Source organism: Podarcis tiliguerta (genome assembly GCF_965153285.1).
Source record: "Podarcis tiliguerta genome assembly, chromosome: 13".
Taxonomy (NCBI): Eukaryota; Metazoa; Chordata; class Lepidosauria; order Squamata; family Lacertidae; genus Podarcis; species Podarcis tiliguerta.
The window spans coordinates 49617074-49630049 of record NC_139546.1 but is presented as its reverse complement, the minus strand read 5'-3'; the positions used below and the strand labels follow the sequence as shown (position 1 = coordinate 49630049).

Sequence of the window (12976 nt, the reverse complement as noted above, 5' to 3'; positions counted from 1 at the left end):
AGGAAGGGAAAGGAGAATGTTAGCCGCTTTGAGACTCCTGAAGGGGAGTGAAAGGCGGGATATCAAATCCAAACTCCTAGTAGGGGTTAGGGGACCCAACAGCAGCTGGGGGGTCACAGAGTTAACCTAGAGAGCTGTCAGGTGACGACGAGGAGTTCAGAGTGTTGGAGGTGTCCAATTCAGGGGAAGTTCCTAGTGGATTGAGGTATGGGAATCTGGGACCCTGAGAGGAGTTTGACCCCAGGGAGGGTCCCAGTGGCTCGGAAGGTGGAGACACCCTGAAAATGCCAGGTTCATTACGAAAGCCTTTAAGCCATCACGGCTTCTTGCTTTTTCACGCAGAGTCCCGAATTTCCAAGGGGCCTTCCCTTCAGTACAGCATGTAATGTGTTATTGGACGTTCATATCCGGGTGTCCCTCTAGCGCATTTCTTAGATCTGTGCCTCCCACTCCCCAACTCAATATGGCATCCCTTCCCATTTTTATGAAAACAAGAACCAGATCACTTTAATGCACCTAAGAAAGTTTTCCACCATTTCCCTGCTGCTTGGTCCGTCTCCCATAAAGAAGGTAGGGGGGGAGAGCAAAGGGGGGGGGGCTGCCCATGAGTCTGCTGCCATGGCTGCGAAGGGTCTCAGGGTTGCAGAGCGGCCATTACACTTGCTTCTCTTGGCTGCTGTGTCTGCATCCCTGCCCCAGCCTCTGAGGAGGAGACATTTGGGGCACGATGACACCCATGTGGAATATGTCTCCATTTCCATCTGAGGGATGTTAGAGGGTGTGGGGACCTTTGGCTCCCACGTTTGGGGCCCTGCCTCCATCTCCAGCCGGCCAGATCCTTCTGGAAAGGATCACGGGCAGGGCACAGAGATGGGCAAGCCAGTGTGGTGTAGTGGTTAAGAGCGGTTGACTTGTAATCTGGTGAACCGGGTTCGATTCCCTGCTCCTCCACCTGCAGCTGCTGGGTGACCTTGGGCCAGTCACACTTCTCTGAAGTCTCTCAGCCTCACTCACCTCACAGAGTGTTTGTTGTGGGGGAGGAAGGGAAAGGAGAGTGTTAGCCGCTTTGAGACTCCTTAGGGTAGTGATAAAGCGGGATATCAAATCCAAACTCTTCCTCCATGGTTTCCTGGCCCAACTGAATACGGAAGCTCCATTTTGCCCTCCACAATCAGGCCCTTGCTCCCCGCGCAGGTGTCCATGCTGAACAAGTACTCGGAGGCCATTCGAGGCAACCTGACGAAGATCATGCGCCTGAAGATTGTGGCGCTGGTGACGGTGGAGGTCCACGCCCGGGATGTCATTGAGAGGCTCTACAAGAGTGGCCTGATTGATGTGACGTCCTTTGAGTGGCTGAGCCAGCTTCGCCTCTACTGGGAGAAGGTGAGGAGGGCAGCTGACACAGGCTGGGGGGAGGCTGGGTGGTGCAGTGGGTGAGCAGGGACAGAGAGAGAGATGCATATTTGCCGTGTGGCAGTGGTGAGCCGCCGCTGCCGCCCTCTCTGGACAGCTAACAGTTCCCAGCCAGGTTAGCTCTGCGCCCATCCTTGAGTGCCGTTTCCCTCTGCTGTTTGTGGTGCGGAAGCGCAGGAAAAACTGCTCTTGGGGAGGGTCTGAGCCTAGGCTGGAGCCTGCGTGTGTGTCTCTCGCCTCTTTTCTCACCCAGTGGGTGGCAGCCAGATCGCTTGGATTGGTTTGGAGCTCAAATGGAAGCAGCAGACTTTTGGTCTGTTCAGGCCTCCACACCTAAGCGGGACGGCGTCTAGGAGGCAGGCGGGGAGGCTGCTGGGGGCTGCCCCCTGCACTGACCCTGGCTACCAATATGGCCTTCTGCGGCCTCCCTTGCTTTTGTGCTTGCCATCAGGAGAGGCCAGGTCCTCACAGAGTTCCAGGAGCTGGTCTGAGGAGGGGAGAGCTGGCTGCCAGTCCAAGTTGAGACCACAGGAAGTGCCTGGGTCCAAAACACAGCAGGGGTCAAGTCCAGAGCAAGGCAGCCAGGACTAGAGGAGCTGGAGGCAATGGTGGAGGGCCTAGAGTGCCGGAAGAAGCAGGATTAGATAAGTTCATAGAGGAGAGGACTATTGATGCCTACTAACCATGATGGCAGGGACGCGGGTGGGGCTGTGGGTTAAACCACAGAGCCTAGGACTTGCCAATCAGAAGGTCGGCGGTTCGAATCCCCGCGACAGGGTGAGCTCCCGTTGCTTGGTCCCTGCTCCTGCCAACCAAGCAGTTCGAAAGCACAAAGTACAAGTAGATAAATAGGTACCACTCTGGCGGGAAGGTAAACGGCATTTCCATGCGCTGCTCTGGTTCACCAGAAGCGACTTAGTCCTGCTGGCCACATGACCCGGAAGCTGTATGCCGGCTCCCTTGGCCAATAAAGCAAGATGAGCACCGCAACCCCAGAGTCGTCCATGACTGGACCTAATGGTCAGGGGTCCCTTTACCTTTACCTAATCATGATGGCTTTGTTCTGCCTGCCCCAGTCTGGTGCCCTCCAGATGTTTTGAGCTACCAGCTCTTTATCTGCCATATCCAGCATGGCCATGGGCTCACCCACACTTCTGGTTGCCCCATAATTTCTAGGTTCTTCTTTTTCCGCCACTTTTCCTTGGAACACCCGTTGCTTACCGCTGAATTGGAACAGATGTCAATCCGCAGAGAACCTGATTGACATTTGTTCCGATTCAACAGCGGGACAAAAAAAGGAGCCTTTCAGACCTATGACTTGAAATCACCGGACACATGGAAGTGTGAGTGAACCCCATTGATACTGGGGTTGATGGGAGCTGAAGTCCAAAACATCTGGAGGACAGCAGGATTGGGAAGGAAGAACAGTTTTTAGCAATATGGGTCCCGGGGGGGAAAACATGGGGCGTCATGTGACTGCAAGTGACCGCTCTGTGTTGGTGCAATGTGAACAATGGTTTAAACGGCACAGTGCTTGGTCTCATGTCTTGAGTGAGCACATCTGGATGTTCTGGGATAAGGGTGCCAGGTGCACTGGGGTTACCGTAGCAACACCAGCAAGGTCGTGTGCATCACTGGCATGTGCATCACCTTCCCATTGGTTCAGGAATGTAGATACAGGTATAATAGTCTCTAGGGCATTGCTTTCATTATGTGAAGTCCTGTCCTGATGCTATCCTGGTTTGCTGTCAGGGTCTGACTCTGAATCTGTGGGATAGGGGAAGAGGCTGTGGGTTTTACACAGCAGCGTCAGCTAGCATGGTGATAGCGTTAGCGGATCTCTCCGTATATGAGCATCTTTACTTCAAAGACCAGAAGAACTGTATAAAGTCCATAGTGCTGTTTAGCATTGTCTTCCGTCTGGAGATGATAAGCACTTTGTTACTTTGAGCTGTGTGGCAGAAGAGTTTTCCCCTTAACCGGGGATTCTGGAAGAAGCCATTCTCTTGCGGGAAGGAAATCTCTGAAAACTCTGCTGGGACTCCACATACAGTGGTGCCTCGCAAGATGAAAAGAATCCGTTCCGCGGGTCTTTTCGTCTTACGGTTTTTTTGTCTTGCGAAGCAAGCCCATTGATGGAGTAGCACTATTAGCGCTATTGGCGATTTAAGGGCTAAAAATGGCTTTTTAATGGGTGGGGGATTAGCGGTTTTGCTGCTAAAATGCGTTTAGCAGCTTAGCGATTCAAAATAAGGGGTTTTGGAGCAAAAAAAAAAAAAATCAAATTTTTTCGTCATTTTTCGTCTTGCGAAGCAAGCCCATAGGGAAATTCGTCCTGCGAAGCGCCTCTGCAAACGGAAAACCCTTTCGTCTTGTGGGTTTTCTGTCTTGCGAGGCATTCGTCTTGCGGGGCACCACTGTACTTCTGATGCATCACACGGGCTGAGATGTGGTGAGCCACCAGCCGACTTCCACAAGTTCCCAACACCCCGCCACCTCTCTCCTATGGAAAATCTCTTTTTCAGGACCTGGACGATTGCGTCATCCGGCAGACCAACACCCAGTTTGCCTATGGCTACGAGTATCTGGGGAACTCTGGGCGGCTGGTCATCACCCCACTCACCGACAGGTATCCCACGAGGGCTGTGAGCCCGACCAGGAGAAGCCTAGTGGTTTCTGGCCATGGAAGTTGGCATGCCGTGAAGGGCCAGGTGCCAGCGCTGAAAGGCTACAGCCTGGGTCTGTCTGGGTCGGAAGACTGGGGGAAAGGGAGCTAAAGGGAGCTGGGCATGTTTAGCCTGGAGAAGAGGAGGTTAAGGGGTGATATGATAGCCATGTTCAAATATATAAAAGGATGTCACATAGAGGAGGGAGAAAGGTTGTTTTCTCCTGCCAAGGAGTGTGGTGGAGTCTCTTTCTTTGGAGGTCTTTAAGCAGAGGCGTGACAACCATATGTCAGGAGTGCTCTGATGGTGTTTCCTGCTTGGCAGGGGGTTGGACTCGATGGCCCTTGGGGTCTCTTCCAACTCTAGGATTCTATGATTCTATGGAATCTGCTGGGGGCAGCAGGAGGGAGCCTGGGAGGGAGAAGAGGCAACTAATAATGTTTGGGGAGGGGTGAAAAAGAAACGAGGCAAGGAGATGGGCCCAGGTGGCCAGTGGGGAAGTGGGAAGCCAGTCATGGGAACCCCTAGCCATCAGTCAACAAGGAGAGCCTGAAGTGTTAGGGTTTCTTTGGCCTCTCTTCCGCAGGTGCTACATGACTCTGACCACAGCCCTCCACCTCCACCGGGGAGGGTCCCCCAAGGGCCCTGCAGGCACTGGAAAGACGGAGACGGTGAAGGACCTGGGCAAGGCTCTGGGCATGTACGTCATTGTGGTCAACTGCTCCGAAGGCCTGGACTACAAGTCGATGGGGCGCATGTACTCCGGCCTAGCGCAGGTAAGGGAAAGAGTCAGGTGCTGGCCCTGCTCCCAAGGGCTCCCCATGCCTGCCCTGGCCCTCCTCAAGCTCTCCACTTTGCACTCTGCCAACAGACCGGGGCCTGGGGCTGCTTTGACGAGTTCAACCGCATCAACATTGAGGTCCTGTCCGTCGTGGCCCAGCAGATCCTCTCCATCCTCTCGGCTTTGGCCGCCAACCTGACGCGCTTCACCTTTGAGGGCCACGAGATCAACCTGGTGTGGTCTTGCGGCATCTTCATCACCATGAACCCAGGTGAGGAGGCCGGGAGGATCGTTCTGGGCAGGGGTGGCGTCAGGCTTCAGGGAATTCTGTCCCTTCCCCAGGAGCAGCAAGAAGCAGAGAAAAACAAAGAAGAGTTCTTATTAATGAGTTACCGTATTTTTTGCTCTATGACTCACTTTTCCCCTCCTAAAAAGCAAGGGGAAATGTGTGTGCGTCTTAGGGAGCGAATGCAGGCTGCGCAGCTATCCCAGAAGCCAGAACAGCAAGAGAGATTGCTGCTTTCACTGCGCAGTGATTCCTCTTGCTGTTCTGGCTTCTGAGATTCAGAATATTTCTTTTCTTGTTTTCCTCCTCCAAAAACTAGATGCGTCTTATGGTCTGGTGCATCTTATAGAGCGAAAAATACGGTAATTCAATCATCACAGCAAGAGACAAAGGAATGCAGTCTGTCTCCCGTTAATGGCGTTGCTCCAACTGAACTCCTCCCCCCTCCCTTCCTAGCAATAGCACTTCCCCTTACGGTGGCCGCCAGGGGCCAATTGTCTCTGAATCCTTTGCTCTTGCAATCTCAACGAACACTGTGTTCTGGGAGAAGGGGGATCAGAAATACTATTCAGTGATAGTGTGTCAGCTGGCTCCTCCCTGTCTCCTCCTCCTCTTCTCCCAACACCTCCCATCTCTTCTGTTCGCCTGTCTCTGAGCTGTGACCTTCCTCAAACCACTGCTATAATTCAGTACTGCCTTCCTCTCCCCTGGAAGCTTCAGGAAGAGAAGGGGTGGGGCGATCTCCACCAGTCCTCCTCAATCTCGTCCCCTTCAGTCCAGTCCCTGACAGGTGGGCTCAACTGGGGTGTGTGTGCCTCCACCCATGGACATTTGCCAGTGCTTCTGTGTTCCTCATGGCAGGTTACGCCGGACGCACAGAGCTGCCCGACAACCTCAAGTCGATGTTCCGCCCCATCTCCATGGTAGTGCCTGACTCCACGCTCATCGCTGAGATCATCCTATTTGGGGAAGGCTTCAATAACTGCAAGGTACTGTTGGGATATAAGGGACGTGGGTTGCGCTGTGGGTTAAACCACAGAGCCTAGGACTTGCCGATCAGAAGGTCGGCGGTTTGAATCCCCACGACGGGGTGAGTTCCCATTGCTCGGTCTCTGCTCCTGCCAACCTAGCAGTTTGAAAGCACGTCAAAGTGCAAGTAGATAAATAGGTACCACTCCAGCGGGAAGGTAAACAGCGTTTCCGTGCGCTGCTCTGGTTTGCCAGAAGCGGCTTAGTCATGCTGGCCACATGACCCGGAAGCTGTACACCGGCTCCCTCAGCCAATAAAGCGAGATGAGCACCGCAACCCCAGAGTCTGCCACGACTGGACCTAATGGTCAGGGGTCCCTTTACCTTTACCTTACTGGTGGAATGGTTAGGGGAGGGGGCGGGAGTGCTTTGCTTGGGCAGAGCGGGTGAGCGGAAAAAGAGCGCTCCCAATGAGGTTCGCCAAACTGTCTCCTCCCCTTCCCAGATCCTGGCCAAGAAGGTTTACACCCTCTACTCGCTGGCTGTCCAGCAGCTCTCCAAGCAAGACCACTACGACTTTGGCCTCCGGGCGCTCACGTCCCTGCTCCGCTACGCCGGGAAGAAGCGCAGGGTGCGGCCCGACCTTTCTGATGAGGAGGTGAGGAGCCCCCTGCCTTTGGCAGTTGTGCTGCAGAATGTGGCCGGCACAGAGGGGCCATAGCTCAGCAGCAGAGAGCCTGCCTTGCGAGCGGAAGATCCTGCGGCCAATCCGTAGCAGCATCTTCAGGTGGGGTTTGGAGAATCTCCAGCTTGAAATCTGGGAGAGCCACTGCTGCTGTCAGTCTGTGTAGACAATACTAATCTAGGTGGACCAATGGTTTGGCCCCTTTTATTTTATTTTTTTAAAATAATATTTATTATATATTTTATAATTATAAAAAGAAAGAACAATAAAAAATAATAATACATGAATTCAACGAACAATACATCAACAATAAAAAGAATACAATACAACAATACAACATAAAACAAAAAACAAAAACACACATCCAAATTTTATATCTATATTTTTCATTAGCTTATTTCCTCAACTTCCTCGCACCTCCCTTTCTTGTATTCTGGATCAAATTAACTGGTTCAACAAATCCTTTCCCTCTTCTTCAATTTTTGTTCTATAATTTATCCTAACACAATTTAACTTTAAATTTTCCACTTTATCGCATTAACACTTAATATTCATATAATTCTTAATAACACTTCTGCTAAAACCATGTAGCTTCATTCCAATATTCTTCTAACATTCATTCATTCATTCATTCATTCATATTTCTGTAAATATACTTTAAACTGTTTCCAATCTTCTTCCATCGACTCTTCTCCCTGGTCTCGGATTCTGCCGGTCATTTCCGCCATTTCCATGTAGTCCATCAGTTTCATCTGCCAGGTTTGGCCCCTTTTAAAGCAGCTTCCTCTGTCCCTGCAAGGCTAGTGGCTGCCAAGAACTCTGGGGCTGGAATGAAGAGGAAGTCACTCGTAACGTCGTCGCTGTTGTGTGTGCAGGTTTGGGAGGGAAAATGACCTTCGGCTCTCCATGTCTGCCTCTGGTGGCTTTTTATCGTCATGCAGCAGCTCCTTTTCGGGGACGCGGGTGGCGCTGTGGGTTAAAGCCTCAGCGCCTAGGGCTTGCTGATCGAAAGGTCGGCGGTTCAAATCCCCGTGGCGGGGTGCGCTCCCGCTGTTCGGTCCCAGCGCCTGCCAACCTAGCAGTTCGAAAGCACCCTCGGGTGCAAGTAGATAAATAGGGACCGCTTACTAGCAGGAAGGTAAACGGTGTTTCCGTGTGCGGCTCTGGCTCGCCAGAGCAGCGATGTCACGCTGGCCACGTGACCCGGAAGTGTCTTCGGACAGCACTGGCCCTTGGCCTCGTTGAGTGAGATGGGCGCACAACCCTAGAGTCTGTCAAGACTGGCCTGTATGGGCAGGGGTACCTTTACCTTTACCTTTACCTTTACCTTTAGCAGCTCCTTTATGCCACGGGGTCTTCCCTGGGGTGCTTCATGGAGCACTTGGCACCCTTTTTTGCCCCCCCCCATACCACATACCCTCCGACCAGCTCTTCCACACTCTCCCCTTGCAGGTCCTCCTCATGGCCATGAAAGACATGAACATAGCCAAGCTGACGTCCGGCGACGTGCCTCTCTTCAACGCCATCACTCAGGACCTCTTCCCAGGCATTGAGTGCCCCGTCATCGACTATGGGAAGGTCAGCCGTCCCGTCCCCTCCCTGCCCCACAGGCATTGCCTCTTCTTCTCGGGAAATCTGGCAAGAGCTCCACCCAGTGCTGAGTTGGTGCTCTCCAATGGAAGCCCCCTGCAAACCAACCCACTGGAATTCTTGATGGTAGTGGTGGATAAAGCGGGGACTTTATTGGGAGAGAGGATCATAGAATTGTGGAGTTGGAAGAGGGCACGAGGGTCATCTAGTCCAACCCCCTGCAAGGCAGGAATCTTTCATCCACTGCGGGGCTCGAACCCACAACCCTGGGATTGAGAGTCTCATGCTCTACTGACTGATCTAAGATGTGGCATGAAAAACAAGGTGTTGCCTATGCAGCCTTCCGATCTGGGCATTTCTTTCTTTCTTTCTTTCTTTCTTTCTTTCTTTCTTTCTTTCTTTCTTTCTTTCTTTCCCCCTCCAGCTCAAGGAGGTGCTTGAGGGGGAGCTGAGAGAAATGGGCCTGCAGGTGATCCCCTTCACCATCACCAAGGTGATCCAGCTGTACGAGACCAAGAACTCTCGCCATTCCTCCATGATCGTGGGCAACACGGGCAGCGGCAAGACCGTCACCTGGCGTGCCCTGCAGGCCACCCTCTGCACCCTCTGCAAGAGTGGAGACACGACGGCCAACATAGTCCGGGTCAGTGGGAAACTCCTGCGCCTCCCCGGTCCCTGGCTCTGCGACACAGGCACTTGCCTCTGCCAAGCCTGGCTGCCTCTCCCTCTCCCTCTTCCACCACCTCCTGGGGGGGGGGGGGACTTCTTCTGGGACTTGCTGGGCTGGGTGGGACTTCTTCCCCAATGTCCACTTTTCCTGTAGCGCCCCCTTGCTGGCTGGCTGCTCCACTGCATTCTTTCCTTGGGACAGGAGGCAAGTTGATCGCCCCCGATATAAAAACGGGGGCAGGATTACCCTCAACCCTCTAGCTTCCGTTTGCTTCTCCCCAATTGGATAGCCATGAAAAGTAAAGCGCAGAGGTCTCTCCGGGTCTTAGCTAGAAAAACGCCCCTTGCTTCCTCCTGACTTTGTCTCCCCCGCCCCTCTCTTCCTCCCACCTTCCCGCTCTCTTTCCTTGCTGGGCCTGCCTGCTTCCAGGAGTACCCCCTGAACCCGAAGGCAGTTTCCCTGGGCGAGCTGTACGGAGAGTACAACCTCAGCACCAATGAGTGGACGGATGGCATTCTGTCCAGCGTCATGCGGTTGGCATGTGCAGGTACACCAGGGCCCCTTCCTCCACTCCTGCCATGTTGCTAAGAGAGAGAGAGAGAATAAGAGAGAGAGAAAGAGAGAGAGAGAGGTATCAGAGTGCCTTCCTGCTTAGAAACCACACGGTCTCAGACCTATAGGCACCAGTGGCGTAGCGTGGGGGGTGCAGGGGGGCCCGGCCGCACCGGGCGCAACATCTGGGGGGGGGCGCTCGCACTCTCAGCTCTGTGCCCCTACCTGGCTCACTCACTCTCTCTCACTGCAGTGCTGGCTGTGCGAATCCGATCCGAGCCGCCGGGTCGCCGCCCACTGTGGAGGGGAGGGTGCCAGGCGTGCGGTGCGGTGCGGAGAGAGAGCGAGGGACTATCTGGGGGAGGGACAGTGCAGCGGGGGGGGGGGCGCAAATTACTTGCCTTGCCCCGGGTTAGGGGGCGCAAATTACTTGCCTTGCCCCGGGTGCTGACAACCCACGCTACGCCACTGATAGGCACTCATCTTCTTCCCTGGGGGCAACTGAGTCCTCCTGCCCTGCAGGCCAGACTGAATCCAGAGTACTTAGAGGCCCCAAATGTATAACAGAGCAGGCAAAAGGCAGGTGGGTTGGACGGTGACACCCACAGGGAACATAAGCAGAGCCCTGCTGGCTTAAACCAGGCTCCTCTCTAACCCATCATCCTGTTCCTTCAGGAAACCCAAGAAGCAAGGCAGAAAGGCAGCCGCTCTCCCCTCTTGTCTTCCCCCATTGTCTCATATTCAGAGCTACGTTGCCTCTGAACCTGGAGGCTCCATTTTGCTATCCGTAGCTAGTGACTATACTGCTCCCTTCTATGCATTTGTCTCCATTCCCCATTCAAGCCAGTGGCCGCTGCCGCCCCATCTAGTGGCAGCCAGTTCCATGGGAGATGCTGCTGCTCCCATGATGATCGGGAGCCGAAGTGTGTGTGTGTGCTGGTGGGGAAGCCGAGCCCCTCGTTACTTGCTTGTGGCCACCGAGTCTGAGCCATAGGGAGGCTGTGCAAAGCATGCTGGTGGGTGGCCCATGTATTTGGGGCAATTTCCCACCCACTCTCCAGGCCAGCTGTGAACTTTAGGCAGCTAAAATTGGAGCCCATGGCACGCTAGTCACTGTACAGGCGCCCAGGGAGCTTTCCTGTGTCTTCCAATACTGTGCGATGAGTATTCTTGCTGCTGTTGTAGCGTACATAAAGAATGTCCTGTCCTTCTTGTGAACCTGTTGGTTGACCATGCCCAGGAGAAAGGCCTCTGGTTTCTTCGGGAAGGTGTATTTAAACACTTTTTTCAATTCATTATAGATCATCTCCCAGAAGGTCTTAATCCTTGGGCACGTCCACCAAAGGTGAAAGAATGTGCCTTCACTTTCTTTACAATTCCAGCATTTATTATCGGGCAGATGGTAGATTTTTGCTAGCTTGACTGGTGTCATGTACCATCTGTATATCATTTTCATAATATTCTCTCTTAAGGCATTACATGCCGTAAATTTCAAACCAGTGGTCCATAGCCGTTCCCAGTCAGCTAGCATTATATTGTGCAAAGGAGAGACCTTGCTTGGGCAGAGGCCTCAAACTACAGACTGCTGTGGCTCAGCTCTTCCATAACTCCTGCTATTTCCTCTCCAGCCCTCGCTAGCGGTCTCTCCTCTTGCTTTCACCTTTGCTGTGGCCTGGCCAGCCTTCCCCCTGCCTGCCTGTCTGCCTGCTTGCCTCTCAAAGACCATTTCCTGCCCCCCAGCCAGCCAGGGGGGCACCACAGCCCAAGGAGCTGCTGGATGTAGCCAGGAGGCACCGGGTGCCTGCTTCGTGTGGGATTTCCTCTTGAGGGCTGGGGGCACTGAGCCCCAGGCCTAGGGTGGGGGGAAATCTGTGCTGAGCTTGGGACACTGTCGCCTGCCTCTCCTCAGCCCCCCCCCCCACACCCCCAGCTCATGCCGCTTTGCCTGATAGCCTCACCCTGAGGGGGCACCGGTGATTATCTCCGAGTGCTGGCAGGAGGCCTCCCGCGGGCGTTTGCTGTTTCTCATGCCAGCGGGGCGATGGCACTGCCGTTTCTAGGAAACGGTGGGAGAAGGAGCGGGGGAAGGCCTTCCTGTGACCCCAATCTCTATGATAATTGAGGATGGGAACCTGTTGGCATGCATGTTGATTTTGGGTGGGTGAAGGTGACCCACTGTCTTTTCCTCTCGGGGGATCCCTGCTCTGTGCTGGAGGGCTGGCTGCTTTGCGGGGAGGGGGGGCGGCACAGGGAACAGAGGATCGAAAGGCAAGGAAGAGGGGGAAATCTTGGTCCAGGTTGCTGCTTCAGAGAGACCCTTGTCGCTTATGGGTTTCTTAATCAGCTTCCGACCCCTTTCTTTCCACCCCCCTGCCAGTACAGTGTCTGACTCTCTTGTGAAGCAGATTGGAAGACTTCTGGGGTTCTGTTTGTGCTGCTGGGGCTGCAGTGTTGCGTGTGGCTAGCTACCTCACCCCTCACCCCCCCCCCACTGTTTGGATTACGCTGAGCAAGATGGTAACACGGGTGGCTTGACTCATGTGCCATGACTCAGTGCCAGACTCGGTTCCGCTTGCCCTCGTAAACCTGGTGGGGGGACAGCGACCCCGATTTGCACTTGAGTCAAATGATTCCGACTGCCTGCTTGAAAGATAGCCCCCGCGAGTGAAATAATCAATGTGAGCAGTGGTGGGAACTGGCCTTTTGGAACGACTCCCTTGCAAAGCTGAGTGTTGCTTCTTGCTGGGCTGCTCCAGCTCTGTGGTCTGTTTTCCACCTTTGGGCATCTGAGGCCCAGACCTTTGCTTGCCCAGCCAGGCCTTGCTTCCCCCCGCCTGTGGATGGTAGCTCCTAACAGTCTAACCTAGACCCCTGTCCCCATCTGACCCCCCAACTGCAGGACTTCTCCCTCAACCCCAAAGCCCTGAGCCTCGGGGAGTTGTTTGGGAGGTATGACCTTGCCACCAGCGAATGGCACGATGGCGTTCTGGCTTCCATCATGCGCGAGGTCTGCACAGGTATTTACCCTCCGGGAGGCCCACCTTGGCCGTGCCAGCTGCCTGCCTTGCCTGCCAATCACTCTTCCTTTCTGAGCAACCTGGCACCTCTCTCTGTCTCAGACAATCAATCTCTTCAAACAAGACCTTGGAAGAAATTCTCTGCTCTGCTTTTGAAATTTCTGTGTGTTTCAATCCATTCTGTGTGTTTCAATCCATTCTGTGTGTTTCAATCCTTGTCCCTGGTGCCCCACCCATTGCCCCTTGCTTGTTGACCAGTGGGGGGTTCTGTTCCCCTGAATTACAGAATTTGGCTCTCAGGGAATCCCAGCCCTCACTTTTTTAAAGGGCATGTTTCTAGCTCTCCT

The 12976-nt window shown here is 53.8% G+C and overlaps 1 protein-coding gene across 1 annotated transcript in view; it reads left to right on the top strand.

The window, feature by feature from the left end:
• The window catches only part of DNAH2 (dynein axonemal heavy chain 2), a 152635-nt gene that overhangs the window by 84956 nt on the left and 54703 nt on the right, over window positions 1-12976 (top strand). The window contains exons 35-43 of the mRNA XM_083409992.1: window positions 1195-1383; window positions 3939-4042; window positions 4666-4855; window positions 4951-5131; window positions 6008-6135; window positions 6621-6773; window positions 8253-8378; window positions 8815-9033; window positions 9490-9607. Coding sequence (XP_083266118.1) covers window positions 1195-1383; window positions 3939-4042; window positions 4666-4855; window positions 4951-5131; window positions 6008-6135; window positions 6621-6773; window positions 8253-8378; window positions 8815-9033; window positions 9490-9607 — 1408 coding nt within the window. The remainder of the gene's footprint in view (window positions 1-1194; window positions 1384-3938; window positions 4043-4665; window positions 4856-4950; window positions 5132-6007; window positions 6136-6620; window positions 6774-8252; window positions 8379-8814; window positions 9034-9489; window positions 9608-12976) is intronic.